Consider the following 13,829-nt stretch of genomic DNA (forward strand, 5'->3'; position numbering starts at 1 on the left):
ACCTAATTTCCAAGTATAACAGTAAAACCAAAAAAATGAGGTCAGAAAAAAACTCAGACGTTCCCTTTAAACACTGTACACACTTCCCTAGTGCAAATAACAGAAGAAGTGTGTCAATCAGCACCAGTATAAGATTACACTGATCTTCAGATACTGTAATTAAGATGACATCAAATCTGAAATTCGGCTCACATTCCCTTGTGAACTGTAATCATTTCCAACATACCTTTCATACTAAATGTCTTTTTTGTGAGCACCAGGGAAGAAAAAAACAATCTGAGACTCAAGCCAGTCTTTTTTTGAACATCTGCAGATCACTGGGGTTCCCCCAAAGGATTTTTAAGTTATGCCTGCCTCTGGTGAATAAAGTGCTAAACTTGCACCTTACAATTCAGACTGTGTCCTTAGCAGCCAACCAGTTGGTATAAGACCAGCTGAATTCCCACAGGCCCAGCGCACTTTCAGACTTAACTGCAGTAGCTGCAATTATCATGTCAATACCCCATGCTCTGATATGCTGATACACACGCACTCACGGTGCATGTTACCTTGTCTCAGAGGAACTCTCCTCATTTCTTTATTTTCCAATAAAGCAAAATATTAACAGACAGATCAAGGTACCGTGGCGTGCTTTCTGCATTCACCAACTACTGGATTTTTTTTTTAACTGAAAGGCTTGGCCAAGGAAAACCTTTTGTATTCTAAACAAAAATGGGGAATTGCCATTCAAAACAGGAAGAGTATGGCATTAGTTTCAAGGCACTATATTTTACTTTCAATGGGAGAACCCTCAATTTCAAAGGTACAACATTCAGTCCACTAAACTATAGGTTTAAAAGCAGTGTAACAAGTTCACCACAAAGCAGTAATGATTAGAACATTATAAAGATTTACAACACAAACCAGACACAAGAAAGGTCTGAGCAGTTATATACTTATTGGGTTAGCATCAGTTATTACATACCACACTATATCTTGTGCTCTGATAATCCACGTACAGCTGTGATCGTTTGCATTTTACCCCGATTTGTACTGTAGTGCTTCGGTTCAGTACCTGATCCAAGGAAAGATTGGAGTTGTATTCATTTTCTTAGCTGTCAGTCACTTAGAACTACTGAACATGGAATTAAACATGAATAAAATAAGGAATCAGAGATAAAACTAATTCTAGATCATTTTTACATATTTTAATGGTGTGGGGTTAAAAGTAGAGCCTCAACGGTTGGCAGAAATCAGGTTGTGAAAAGCATTTCCCAACAAGACTAACAATACAGTATACAGGTATGTTCATTTTCACTGAATACTTGCCCATCCGGATATTTTTCAGGAAACAAAAGACAGTTTAACTTCACCTTCTGAATTCCATACCTCAAAATGGTATTTGATGACATGTGAATCTATTTTTAATGTAAACATTATGGGCTCTTTTCATCAAAGCGGTTCCACTGCTGAGTGACTTGATTAAGGACAAAGGTCCTTTACATCACCGTGAATGCAGAAAATGGCAAAGATCCTTCTAAAGAGTCATAGTTTATTGCCATATGCAAAACACAACATGCCATTCTTGAAACTAAGTTACCTATAATTGCCTTCTCTTCTGAATTGTGAAAATGACACTGGTGACAGAATGAGTGACCAGAAATGATCAGTGTACAGCCTACAATGGGTGCACAGTAGGCCTGTGTATATCTCTGGGCTGCCTGTCTTCAAAGGTGGCACCAATTAAACACCTTCAGGACAATCTGCTGCTGCCACAGAATCTTAAGCATCAAGAGAAGTGCAAACCATGTCTGTCCATAAAGTTTTACGTTTCCTTAAATCAGAAGCAACCTAAGAACTGTGCAGAAGAGTTACTGGTCTGGTTATGCTGAGAGTGAGCTAATTTAAGTCATGCAGACACCTTGTGTTGCTGACAATTCAAAGAGACCTACAAATCCTTCTGGCATGCTGCCCTGAGGTTGGACTAGTAGTACAATGAACTAGAGGTGCATCTCATCCAGGAACAGCGTACAATAGTCAAGGTATTCCTTTAGGTTCTCAGTCAACTTATAACAGAAAAACTACAGCCAGCATTGCTAGGCATCACACATAATACTAATTCTGGAAAAAACAAAGCCAGGATTATAATCAGTTAACCAGCACTGAATATTATTTGGGCTGTCAATTTTCCAAAGGGACATACAGTACGTTCTGTATAAGAATGTACGTTACAGTATATTAGAGCAGCTTCATCACTCACAATGACATGGTGGAGTATAGAAGCTGATGACGCATCATTCTTTACCAAAAAAAATAAAAAAAATCGGCACCCACCACAAATTTAGAAAAAAAAAAGAAACTAAGAATTGTAATTACAAAGTGTGAGGCACTCTGTTGCTACCAGAACAACAGTATACAAAACATCACAAGCTAACAAAGAGAGTGAAATTTGTTTTGGTATTTAGCATGTGTTTCATGTAAAATAAATGACTTGTGAACAACTGCTTGCATCACATGAAGTGAGACAAACCAAAATGTCTGCAGCGCTACAGTAAAGTCAATCCCAAATTCCAAATCCCACGTTTCTACTCACCTCTCCACAACCAAGCTCACGGCCTGGGTCAGGTCTGGGTTGGCGACTTGAAGGCGTTTCCATAAGGACCACACAAACTCCTTATCGGCCTGAAGAGAACAATGCGTCAATCAGGTCTAATTTTACCCTGATATATCCATCCATCCATTTTCAAACTGCTTCATCCAATTCAGGGTTGTGATGAGAGGGAGCAAAAGGCACAAGACTGGATAGACCCTGGATGAGATGCGCAGTCCATTGCAGGTCAGACAGATACGGTAGAAACACGCACACACTCACACCAGGGCCAATTTTCCCAGAAGCTAGTTATCCTACCAACATGTCTTGGTAGGTGGAAACCCATATGAACATGGGGAGAACTTACAGACTCCGCCTTGACATACATTTTTAAAAATATAGCCACACAGAAAGCAGCTTATTCTTCATATAAGTCATGACAACCCTCACAGGGCGCAGGTCAGAACTGTACATCCTGCAGGGAGTGTCAGTTCATTACACGGGGAACGCACATGCACAGTGACAACTTAAGAGAAGCTAATCTGGGCAGAATGTCTTCGGAAAGTGAGACGAATGATCCACTGGCAAAAACAAAGAGAATGTGCAAACACCACTTACAGTATAAGGAGTCCAGTATTGCACTCTGGACTTCATTTTTGTTTTCCATATTGCCAACATGATTAGAGGTCAATCATCTACTGTAGGTTCAAGTTCCAATTTTAGTTATGAACCATGCAACAAAGCCTGAGTAAAAAAATGTTGTAATTGTAGTGGACATGACAAATTTCAAATAATAACATAAATGAAATAATATAAATAGTTCCAATATAGAAGAACAGAAAATAACACTAAGCTAAAAATACAAAATATTGTAACAAAGATGTTCAAAGTCTCATCTTAAATTAGAAAAGTACCTACAAAGACTTAAAGAAGATTCTGATAAAGTGTTGAAATAGGCTTGTTAATACTGTAGGCTTGTTCATAGTTCATAGCAACAGTTAAATTAAACTCATATCAGGCAATTCATATTTCTTGAAATTTAATTACAAATGCTACAGAAAACAAACTATGAAACTATGTTACACAAAATCTGCATACAGAAATAACCTCGAAGTATAACAGTTAGTATAAGAAACAACTAATCGACCGGCTATCATTGAAACGTTGACATGAAACATATCACAAATCATAGGTGATAAAAATAGTTGACAAGGAAAGTTGCACTGCAGGGGGAATGTAGCAAGTCTGATAAATTTCCAATTCAAATATGCTGGAAGTATTTGCTTCTTTTTTTAAGATGAATTACATTTAATGAGAAACATCTAAAACTACACAGTTTTGAACATTAAAAGGCAGACTTATTCCAATTGACTTAACATAAAATTATCTGTTAAAATACGTTCGTATCATCATAAGATAAAAGTCACTGCTCTCGCTAGAATCTACTGGTCTCCAATTAGTACATGAATCTTGAACCACATTCAAAAGTGTCTGATCAATTATTTATTAAATGGCAGAGGCAGACCTTGATAGACCATTGGTTGAACATACAAAGTGGAGCAAAGATGGGCAAAATAAAGATCTCACATACTCTGAACCCACATTTGCAGTTAATGATGAATTAAGAACAGTCAGACTTCAAAAAGGTAGTCTCTTATGCTGTCAGGAAGGACCCAGGGTAAGAAATAGAAATGTATCAGGAGCTCCTTGATGCATGTTTGTTTCAGTCAGTTTTCATACTCTCCGAATATACAGCAACACATACTGACATAAAGCCCCTTCCATTTTGCTGACGTACTGTAATGCATAGTGGTTGCTCTTACTGGTTCTGATAAGGCCTTGTCACTTGGCCCAAATCAGCGTGGCAAATGCCAAATATAGGCACAAGGATGTATTTGTAATAAAGAGTGATGACACGCCTCTTCTGCACAGAGAGGGCTGTACTGACATAAAAGGTCAGATCTACAGCACTAACAAACCTTGACTGAGACAACGGATATTCAAAATGTTGTAAAGACTGTCTCTTTATCTCTCTTTTCATATGGTGTTCTTGTGATATACCTATCAGCAAACAACCTGACAAAGCCAATGAAACCATCACATGTGTCAGGATGCAAAGTGGATGTTAACTAAGTGGCAATGAATAGGATATTCATAAATTAACTGAATCGGCTTCCCTCAGCTACTGTAGCAATGGACTAATCTGACTTCTTAGATTGACCTTTTAGCCTAAACCAAAAAATGCCGAGCAACATGTGCTTGTCTTGTGACCTTCTCAAGACATCAGGTTTAGTGGTGTGAACACAATTCGCTTCATAGAGCCCAGCTTTCCCTAATTTTAAAATACAGGGCTACATATTCAGCTAGTGCAGTAGATTCAAATATATGTTATAAACCATAATATATTTTCAGAAAAAGCAATTATTAATTTCAAATAAATAAAGCATATGCATGTTGTTCTTTTAAAGTTTTTTTTTTAAACAGTAATAAAGCAAGCCTAATCACTTTAATCCAAGACTACAGACTTTAATTTCTGGGAATTCTGAATAGATTAATCCCCCCCAAAAAAGCATGATTATTTAGCTGAATGGTAAATATATTAAGAACTAGAAAACAACAAAAAAACTCACTTGATAAATATCTGAAAGCACGCAATGAACCAGGTGGCATCCACTGTCATACTGTTACAGGCCAGAAATGACTATAAAATTCACTTTTTAAAAATGATTCTATGTGATCAGTAATGGAGTGACATCTCATCCAGGGTGTACCCCGCTTTGCACCCATTGCCTGGATAGTTTTGGGCTCCCCCACAACCCTGATTGATGGATGGATTCTATGTGATGATGTGACATGTTCTTCATTCAGGTACATGTCAGCCACAAACAGCTCTATCTTTCACTAAAAACCCTACAGGCCGTAACTCACTTCCACAAAGTCTTACAACACTTTCCTGACTGAATGTTTCAGGTCAGTAAGTAACAGCGTAAATGTTCAAGTGGAGAAGCATTTGTCAATGGGCAGGTATTTTTTGCATATTGAACTGTTCTCGTGGGTATGTGGCCTCACTGCTGCCACCTCAGGTCGGCCCCCCCACCGCTGGGGGCTCGAACCCGGGCCTCCAGCGTCACTCAGCAGGGAAGCAGCCAGCTAAGCTAAAGGGAGATCTCCCCTCAGCCCGGTGGCTGAGGTCCCTGCTATTCACAGGGAAGGGTGGTGACATCACCGCGCTGGCAAGCCGGCTCACACAACCTGTAATGTGTACGGCCATATGCGTTACAGTACTATATACTGTATATAAGATTGGTTTTCTGCATACTTCTGAAATATGATTTTTGTTAGTTTTTTTTATTCGTACAAAAGCAACCCCTGTTGCTTGCTAAATGCTAGAGATCTTGAAAAGTTAATTAGTTTACAAACTGGCATAAAGTGAATAGCATAGTGCTAGTCTTCAGCTCTTCTGGCCTAGGAATTGGCATACAGTGTTTCTAACTTGGAGAATGTGTATAAAAATAACTCATCCGTCTAACCATCTTATAACTGCTTCTTCCAATTCAGGGTTATAGGGGAGCCAGAGACTATCCTGGCAAGCAGTGGGCGCAAGGCAGGGCAAACACAAACACAGACATACACAAACACAAACAAGGGTGTAATTAACACCCTTTCCAGCAGCACCTTCAGATGAAAATGTATAGTTGTATTTCTACAGTGTTTCAGTCTATATGTCAAAACAGAAAATTTGCTGTGCAAAGGGAATCACATGCAATTTACCCATTTGTGCTGAAATCGGAGTGTCTTTTTAACTTCAGTTCAATGACAGTAATACTCATCTTTCAAGAAAAGTTCACACCTGTTGCATAATGTGATACAATGATTTAATCCATGAAGAGAGACAAGGTTTGTCAACCTTTTCCAAGATTGTCATACTCATGTCTCCAAACAAACTGAAGCAACACAAAGTTGACTTTATGATGACATAATAGCAAAAAGTAGACATGTTTATGATGACATAATAAAAAAAGAGTGGTGATGTATTCCCATTGGTTGGACCTTGAAGGTTAATTCTCTCTCTGTGCTCAAAAATGAAATTCAGTTCAAAATGGGGGAGAGTGGCACATTTTGAACTTTTTGCTTGCATTTCTTTATTTGAAAAGTTGCAAAAATATTCAATCGGAGCAAAAAGCTGTCAACGTTATCCTGTGTCATTAATAGGATCCGCTGTCGCAAAACATACTTTAGCTACAGTAGAATCTCAATCGGCCATGGTTACAGAAACTATTCATCGATTAACAAGAACTACTCGAAAGATAGGTTAAGAAGTAAAATAGGTGTCTGACTATAGAGAGCCGTCTTGTCACGGGATACTGGCACATACTGCACTGACTCTAGGAACAAACCAATAACTTCCTCTTATACTACTCCTATAATACCAGGATGAAAGATGTGTGTAGAGACGTCTGTATGGCACACAAAACATAAGCCGTTACCTGACATTGAACGAGCTCTTCGGTGAGGTTTTTTACTTCTTCTTCCAGCAGCAACATTCGACCTCGATCACCCTGCTTTGCAGCCATTGCTATGATGTACAGTATAACCACAATCAGAACATAAAAAACTCAGTTTCATACAGAATGTACAGTAGGAGAGAGCAAATAAGAAAGGATAAAAATATTGTATCTGAAACATCACGGATGTGGATATGGCCGAGTAAGAGCCAGTTCAAGATGTTAAGCATTTGATTGCAAATACCGCAATGCAATTCAAGTCCATTATTAGTCCAAGTATTAGAACACATATTGTTGAATTTGCACGACTGCAATTTTACTTTCACGTTTTAAGATTTGTTTATTACGTTACAGATGGGACTGATATAGCATTCCACCTGTTGGATACGGCACCGGCAAAGATTAGAACGTGATTTGCATTCATTTTTAAGATATAACTGGTCATGCGTGGAAATCAAAAGTATGTATTACACTTTATAAATCAGTTAAAGCACCGAAAATGTGTACAGTCGCATTTAGCAGTTACTCGGTTGCCCTGGAAACAGCATAGCCTACCGGGTGCAGTAGTTGACAGATGACAGGCCAAGAAAGACTTTAAATGCATAAAGCCGCGTTCCTGTAAATCACGTACCTGTTGTTAAAACTTTTCCCTCGTTAGCCAAGTTTGTTTTTCAAAGTAATATGTACTATTTTACATTGTCGAACAATACGCAAAACTCAGTTCCTCCCACAGCTCGCCCTGTTCCGGTAGCAGCTGTTTGTTCAAACCTGCGCGCTGTTTTCCGCCGCAAACTGTTTCCTCTTGTCTAAGCTTCACGGCATTTCACTGCATTTCGTTTCGTAATATGGCTAGAGGAGCTGTAGCGAAGGGAAAGTCGATGCAAACTTGTCAGAAGGCAGTTCATGAAAGAGTGGAGTTGGATTAGTTTTTGGTGTGGTGCTGTGTTATTTCCGTAGTCTCTTTACTTTAGCACTTTAGTGTAAAAGAATTGCACAGCCTTACCAGGAGATGTTTTACAAGTTTTTTATAACGCGAATAACTGCATGGATGTTTTTGATAATGGATTGTAGTTTGCTACACATCACAAATATGTGCGTGCAACGAAATTAGCGCAAAGAAAATGAAAACTACAAAATATAACGAATGTCGGCACGATAGTTTTATTTTGAAAGCAAAGAAGGTTTAAAGTACAGTAATTTTCTAGTATCCGTTTTCCGTTGTTGGTTCATTTTGTACTCCATCGTAAATGATCCTGGAACTGAATTTTTAGACTAGGCTCAAGTTTATTGTTCTGATAACGATTTGTGTGGATTGAACAATTCAAATAGTGTGATTCGTCTCGTCTATTTGCATTTGTAAAGGATTTGCGTGCCTTGTGTCTCGCGTTCACTACAGTAAAAAAATCCTCATGCGTTGTATGATGTACATCATTCATATTTAATGATATCTCTGATAACAAGAGTTATCAGATATCAACAGTTTATGTATGCAAAGATACAATACATAAAAAACAATGACAAACGTTGGGAAACAGTAGTCTAGAGAAAAAAAAATCTGTCTGAATTGTTTGATATTGCCAGGCACCACTGTAGTGGGGCAGTTGGTTCTACTGACCCACAGCTCTTCTGATTTCAGACTGGGGTTCCTTCTCTTTCTGGTTTTACATGGTCTTCACTAGTTTGCTGGGTGCTCCAGTTTCATCCTACTTTCTATGAGGGTGCCAGTTAAGTTACCTGCTAACTCCACACTGTCCCTGTGTGCTTGTATGTGTGCTCTGAGACAGATCACCATTCCAAGCTTGTAGCCCTACTTTGTACCCTGTTGTCCCATGTCCCTAACCAAAAATAAGTAACTTGCAACTGCCAATCTGATTTCAGATTTGCACAAAAATGACCACATTTTCATGTAGTTAAAAAGCACCGAATCCCCCCAAAATTCCTATATTTTGCATGTTCTTAGTTTTAGAAAATTAGAATTTTAGAAACAGTATTATTACATACAGTGCTGTAGATTGGAAAGGATTCACCATTTTTCTACATAATGACATTATACCACCTTTACATCCCTATTATATTACATCCATATAATTAAAAATAAACTAATTACAAAATAATTGTTAACTATAAATCTTCAGGTGTGAGCACAGCCGAAGCGTTGTGTTTTATCTCTTCTCTTTTCAGCATGGAATAAACCTATTACGTGTTCCTTTGCAGACTATGCATGCTGACACAGCTACCCACCTGAACTACTATAAATCTGTAATCCTTTTAAATGTTCCACTTGTTAAAAGGTTTCCAAGCCCAAACTAGAAAATAATAATTGAGATTTACAAAAAGTTATTAGTATTTACTATGTTAAGAAAGTGTCAGTAAAACAGCACAGATATCAGATTCTGATAATCCCATTTCTTTTTCTGTAATATGTATATTGTTCATACCAAAGAGAATAACTTAAATTTTACACTGAATGAGCAAAGAGAACCTTATGTTCAAGTTATGCTGGCAGCCTATACTTCTTAGCAACAGATGGATTATGGCTTGCTATCAGATACTAAAATCCCAGTATTGGAAAACAATGCTTAACTAGATTTGGAAACTATGAATTATGAAAAATTCTGTGAATTTGGTTTCCTTCATTCAAACAAATCTTATCAGTTTCGTTTTTTTGAAGGACCTAAGTTACTTCTAAAAAGAAGTCAATTGATTTGACATGACCACAGAAACAGTGGTTTCTCATTAAGAATCTCATTTGCAATGCAATTTCAGAGTCTCAAGACTGACTCGTAATTCACAACATCTGCCCCATGGGTTGTGTGAAACTTGGCATTTATGAATCATCCTTTTTTCTGCCTGTTTTTTTCCTATTCCATTCATTTTTTGGCATCTATTGTAAATACAATTTAATACAATTTAAATACATGCACTATGCAGTGTATATTATCTGCGTAAACTAACCAAATTATCACATATGGAAAAGTAGAATTCAGTACACTGTGATAATATAGAGAAGGCCCACAATTGTCCTTGTGCTGCCAATATCACTACAGGGATTCAAAATATGATCATATTTATAGCAACAAATTAGTTTTACATTAAGGAGTGAGACTGGTGGATGTTTGAACAAAAAAACAACCGTGAAAGTGAAATTTTCTGTTTCAATGAACATCTTACTTTCTAAGCATTTATCTTAAAATCAACTACTGTCCACATCTGTCTCAAAGAAATTCAAGGATGAAGTTGCTGAAAAGTATTATTAATAATATTGTCATTAAGATATTGTAGGATTTAACCATTTCTTATCATGTTCAACACTTTTTGTGTTTCTAACATTGTACTGTACACTGTTTATCAATTCATCTACCCATTTTCTACCCATTTTATCTAATTCAGGGACAGAAGGGAGCTAGAGCCTATCCCAGCAAGCAAAAGACACAAGGCACACTACACCCTGGATGGAACACCAGTCCATCACAGGGCAGACAGCCACAAACACAGATATACTGTATATACACCCATACCCAGAAGCCAATTATCCTACCAGTATACTGTATTAGAAATTGAATCCAGGGCCCCAGTATTGTGACACAGCAATGCTTGCTGATCAATTATAAATTACAAGTTCTTGATCTTCAGTGGTAGAGTGTGTACATCAGCTTTTGATTCTGTTTTCTATCTATTTGATTTATTTGCGTTGTTGAAAAAAAAACATTTTTTTTACTTTGTTATTCTGCCATCTCTTCTTTCTGTTCTCTCCTCACAGTCCAATGCTAACTTGAGTCAGATTCAGAAGGGGAAATTCTGACTTGAGATATCAAGGCATATCTAAAATGTACTGTACCAGAGAAGCTGATGGAAAGATGAGCATCAGTTTGATGTCTTGTTGGTCTATGTAGATTAGTTTTAATATAATGGTCATAATGGTTTCCAAATTCAGTGGCCACTTAAAATGCCTGTTAATTATTCATTTTTTTTAATTATATAACCAGACGAGTCAAGTGAGAACAAATTTTCATTAACAATGACAACCTGGAGAGTACATGTATACAGTATATATACATAAATATACATGGACAGTACAGGTATGTGTTTTACTACAGCAATTTGAGTGTAGTACCTTGTTGAAGGTTACAAAAGCAGTGTTTCTCTCAGGACTTGCAAAGCGTCCCACAGCTATGTTTTTGCCAAAACCAAAAACCAAACAGTCACTTGTCTAGGACATATTTGCATAAACAGCAGTGAAACAAAACACAATACAGTACTGTAATTCCTTTATCATATTTCAATAGCGAGTAAAAATATGCTGTATTTTTTTACATATTATTGTACAAACTACATATTTTTTATAAAGATCTATATGCAAAGCCGCATAAGAGTGTTTTTGTGTTTGACACAATAAACATTTTAATTGTGGAGATTCATTTGTTTTTAGATTTTATAACAGACAGTAAACTGCACATCAGGTTTAGAATTTTACAATGCTAATATTGATTATTTTTGTATTCTTCAGAGAAAAGAGCAAAGGTAATGCAACTTATACTGTATACTGTACATACAGTATGAAGGGAAGGCCACTGTAAATTGCATTAGTCAGAAATACTTCTTTAAACTGTTATGATTGTTCTAAAGATTTTAAAAAATGCATCTTAAAGCCCATCTGTTTTAATTGGAGTAGAATCTCAACCCTGCTATAGTTCTTTGGTATTTTCTTTGAAGTCTTTGATTTATGTTGACTTGTTACTTTCATGTTTTCTGATCATTTCCTTATTTATGAATTCACATTTTTTATAGCTTTCATTGTTATTTATGTTATTCTGTCCGTATCATTTCCAATACTGTGTCTTTTGAGTCTTTTTCACCTTCTTTTGACAGTCTTTTTTAAGTCTTTGTCAAATAGTAGGCATTTCTCCATTGTGTTTTTGTGTACTGTGTTGTTTATATGAAAGATTAATCCACATATGAAAGTCTCTTGTAGCAGTGAGTGAATTCCTCTGTAGGTTTGGTTTTGTTTTATGTTACTAGAGTGTAGTCTTTACCTATTTTGGAAAGCTTTTCTGTAAAATAATTGCTTTAACTTTAGCAGGTTGCTTTTCAGCCATTTCTCATCTCAATTAACCCTTCCTGTCTCAATTTGTTCTTTTTTTTTCCATGAAACCACGTTAGAAGTCTACCCTCTTTTATTTTAGATTTTATTTGAGAACAATTGAAATATCTGTACTCTGTGTTACATGATTGTTGTATTGGATGAATGTTAAGAGTTAGACTGAATCACAGTAAATTCATTCACTGAAAAACAAAAATCATCTCATCCAATCTTGAGCTTATGTGAAGAGACTGAGTGGTTTCAGTGCATGGAATGATGTTTTTATTAACGCATGTCCTCTAAAAATTATATAAAATCGTATAGTGGTATAACGTACATACATCCATTTTCTAATCACTTCATCTAGTATAAGGTTGCAGCAGAGCAAGGGTCTATCCTGGCAAGCAACAGGTGCAAGAAAGAACACTCCCTGGATGGGACACAGGTACATCATATATAATATAATGTGCAAAATGTGAACTTAATTAACTCAATACAAGACACCTTACTTTTAAATGCTCATGTTTTTAACAGGTTACTTTCAAATTCCTGCTATTTAGCAAAATTAAAATGGACCAAACTGAAATGGTTAAAAAAATCAAATGTATCAGTTTCTTTTTATGAATGATGTAAAGCCACGTGTACATTTCTTTAGGTTACACAAGTATCCAACTCTTTTTCTGCAAAGTCATTGTCCTGTAGCCATATAGGGAGTCATAAATATTCACATAGGAGAAATATGAAATACATGTTAATTTATTTTAATGAAACAATTGCTTTATTCAATAAAACAACCATGCACAGATAGAACTGAAAATTAGAAGACTTTGTTCTCAAAAACGACTACTTCTGAAGTTGTATGTAGTAGGCATTCGCAGAAATTCAAGTGTTTTGCTTGAGAACTGGGTAATGAAAACAAAAAGTACAGTTAAGAAGTGATATAATTAGTGGAGTCCAACAGGGTTTTATATTAGGCTACTACTCTTCCTAATTTATATCAATGACTGATCTAGATTTTGGGATAGTTACAGAAATAAACTAGTTCAGTTTGCAGAAGATACCAAAGAAAATTAGCAAGCACTGTAGAAGCAGCAATGGAAATTCAGAAAGACTTAGATTAAATCTGGGTAAACACATGGATACTTAAGCTGAACACGTGCAGAGTATTAAACACCAGTAGCAAATATAAGCTGTAGATACAGCATGGGAAACACCAAACTTGGAAAGTATATTTATGAACAAGATTTAGGTATTTATAATGCCTTAGAAAAGTTTTCACCCCCTGCCAATAACATTACATTTTGAGGAATCACAGGTAATGTGTATAGTTTTTGTCAAATTAATTTGTTTATTGAAAACTGTAATGATCGTACTGAACACTAACATACAGTATGAAGGAAGTTGAATGTCAGGAAAATGCCTAGAAGAATTCCAAAGTAGAATTCACAGATTTTTCAAGTATTCCTTGCTTGGCTTTGGGAGTAATTACTGATGTCTGTATTTTGGATAGACCTCAAATAGTTGTAGTGGGATGGTGTAATTTTGTCCATTCTTCCTGGTATAGTTGCTTCAGTTAAAGTTTGGTGTAGATAGTTGCCTGATGAACTATCACTCACACCTGATACTAGGATTTTGACTGGACCACTCAAGGAAATTCACTTTGTTCTTTTCAAAC

The 13,829-nt window shown here is 36.5% G+C and overlaps 1 protein-coding gene across 1 annotated transcript in view; it reads right to left on the reverse strand.

Moving 5' to 3' along the window:
• The window catches only part of cntln (centlein, centrosomal protein), a 190,471-nt gene extending 182,597 nt beyond the window's left edge, over positions 1 to 7,874 (reverse strand). Inside the window, exons 1-3 of the mRNA XM_088933536.1 lie at positions 7,706 to 7,874; positions 7,057 to 7,145; positions 2,573 to 2,661 (exon numbers count right to left, since the gene is read on the reverse strand). Of these exons, the coding sequence (XP_088789662.1) occupies positions 2,573 to 2,661; positions 7,057 to 7,143 (176 nt within the window). The 5' untranslated portion in view covers positions 7,144 to 7,145; positions 7,706 to 7,874. The remainder of the gene's footprint in view (positions 1 to 2,572; positions 2,662 to 7,056; positions 7,146 to 7,705) is intronic.
• Positions 7,875 to 13,829: the final 5,955 nt, after the last annotated feature.

Source organism: Atractosteus spatula, chromosome 1 (genome assembly GCF_055471065.1).
Source record: "Atractosteus spatula isolate fAtrSpa1 chromosome 1, fAtrSpa1.hap1, whole genome shotgun sequence".
Taxonomy (NCBI): Eukaryota; Metazoa; Chordata; class Actinopteri; order Semionotiformes; family Lepisosteidae; genus Atractosteus; species Atractosteus spatula.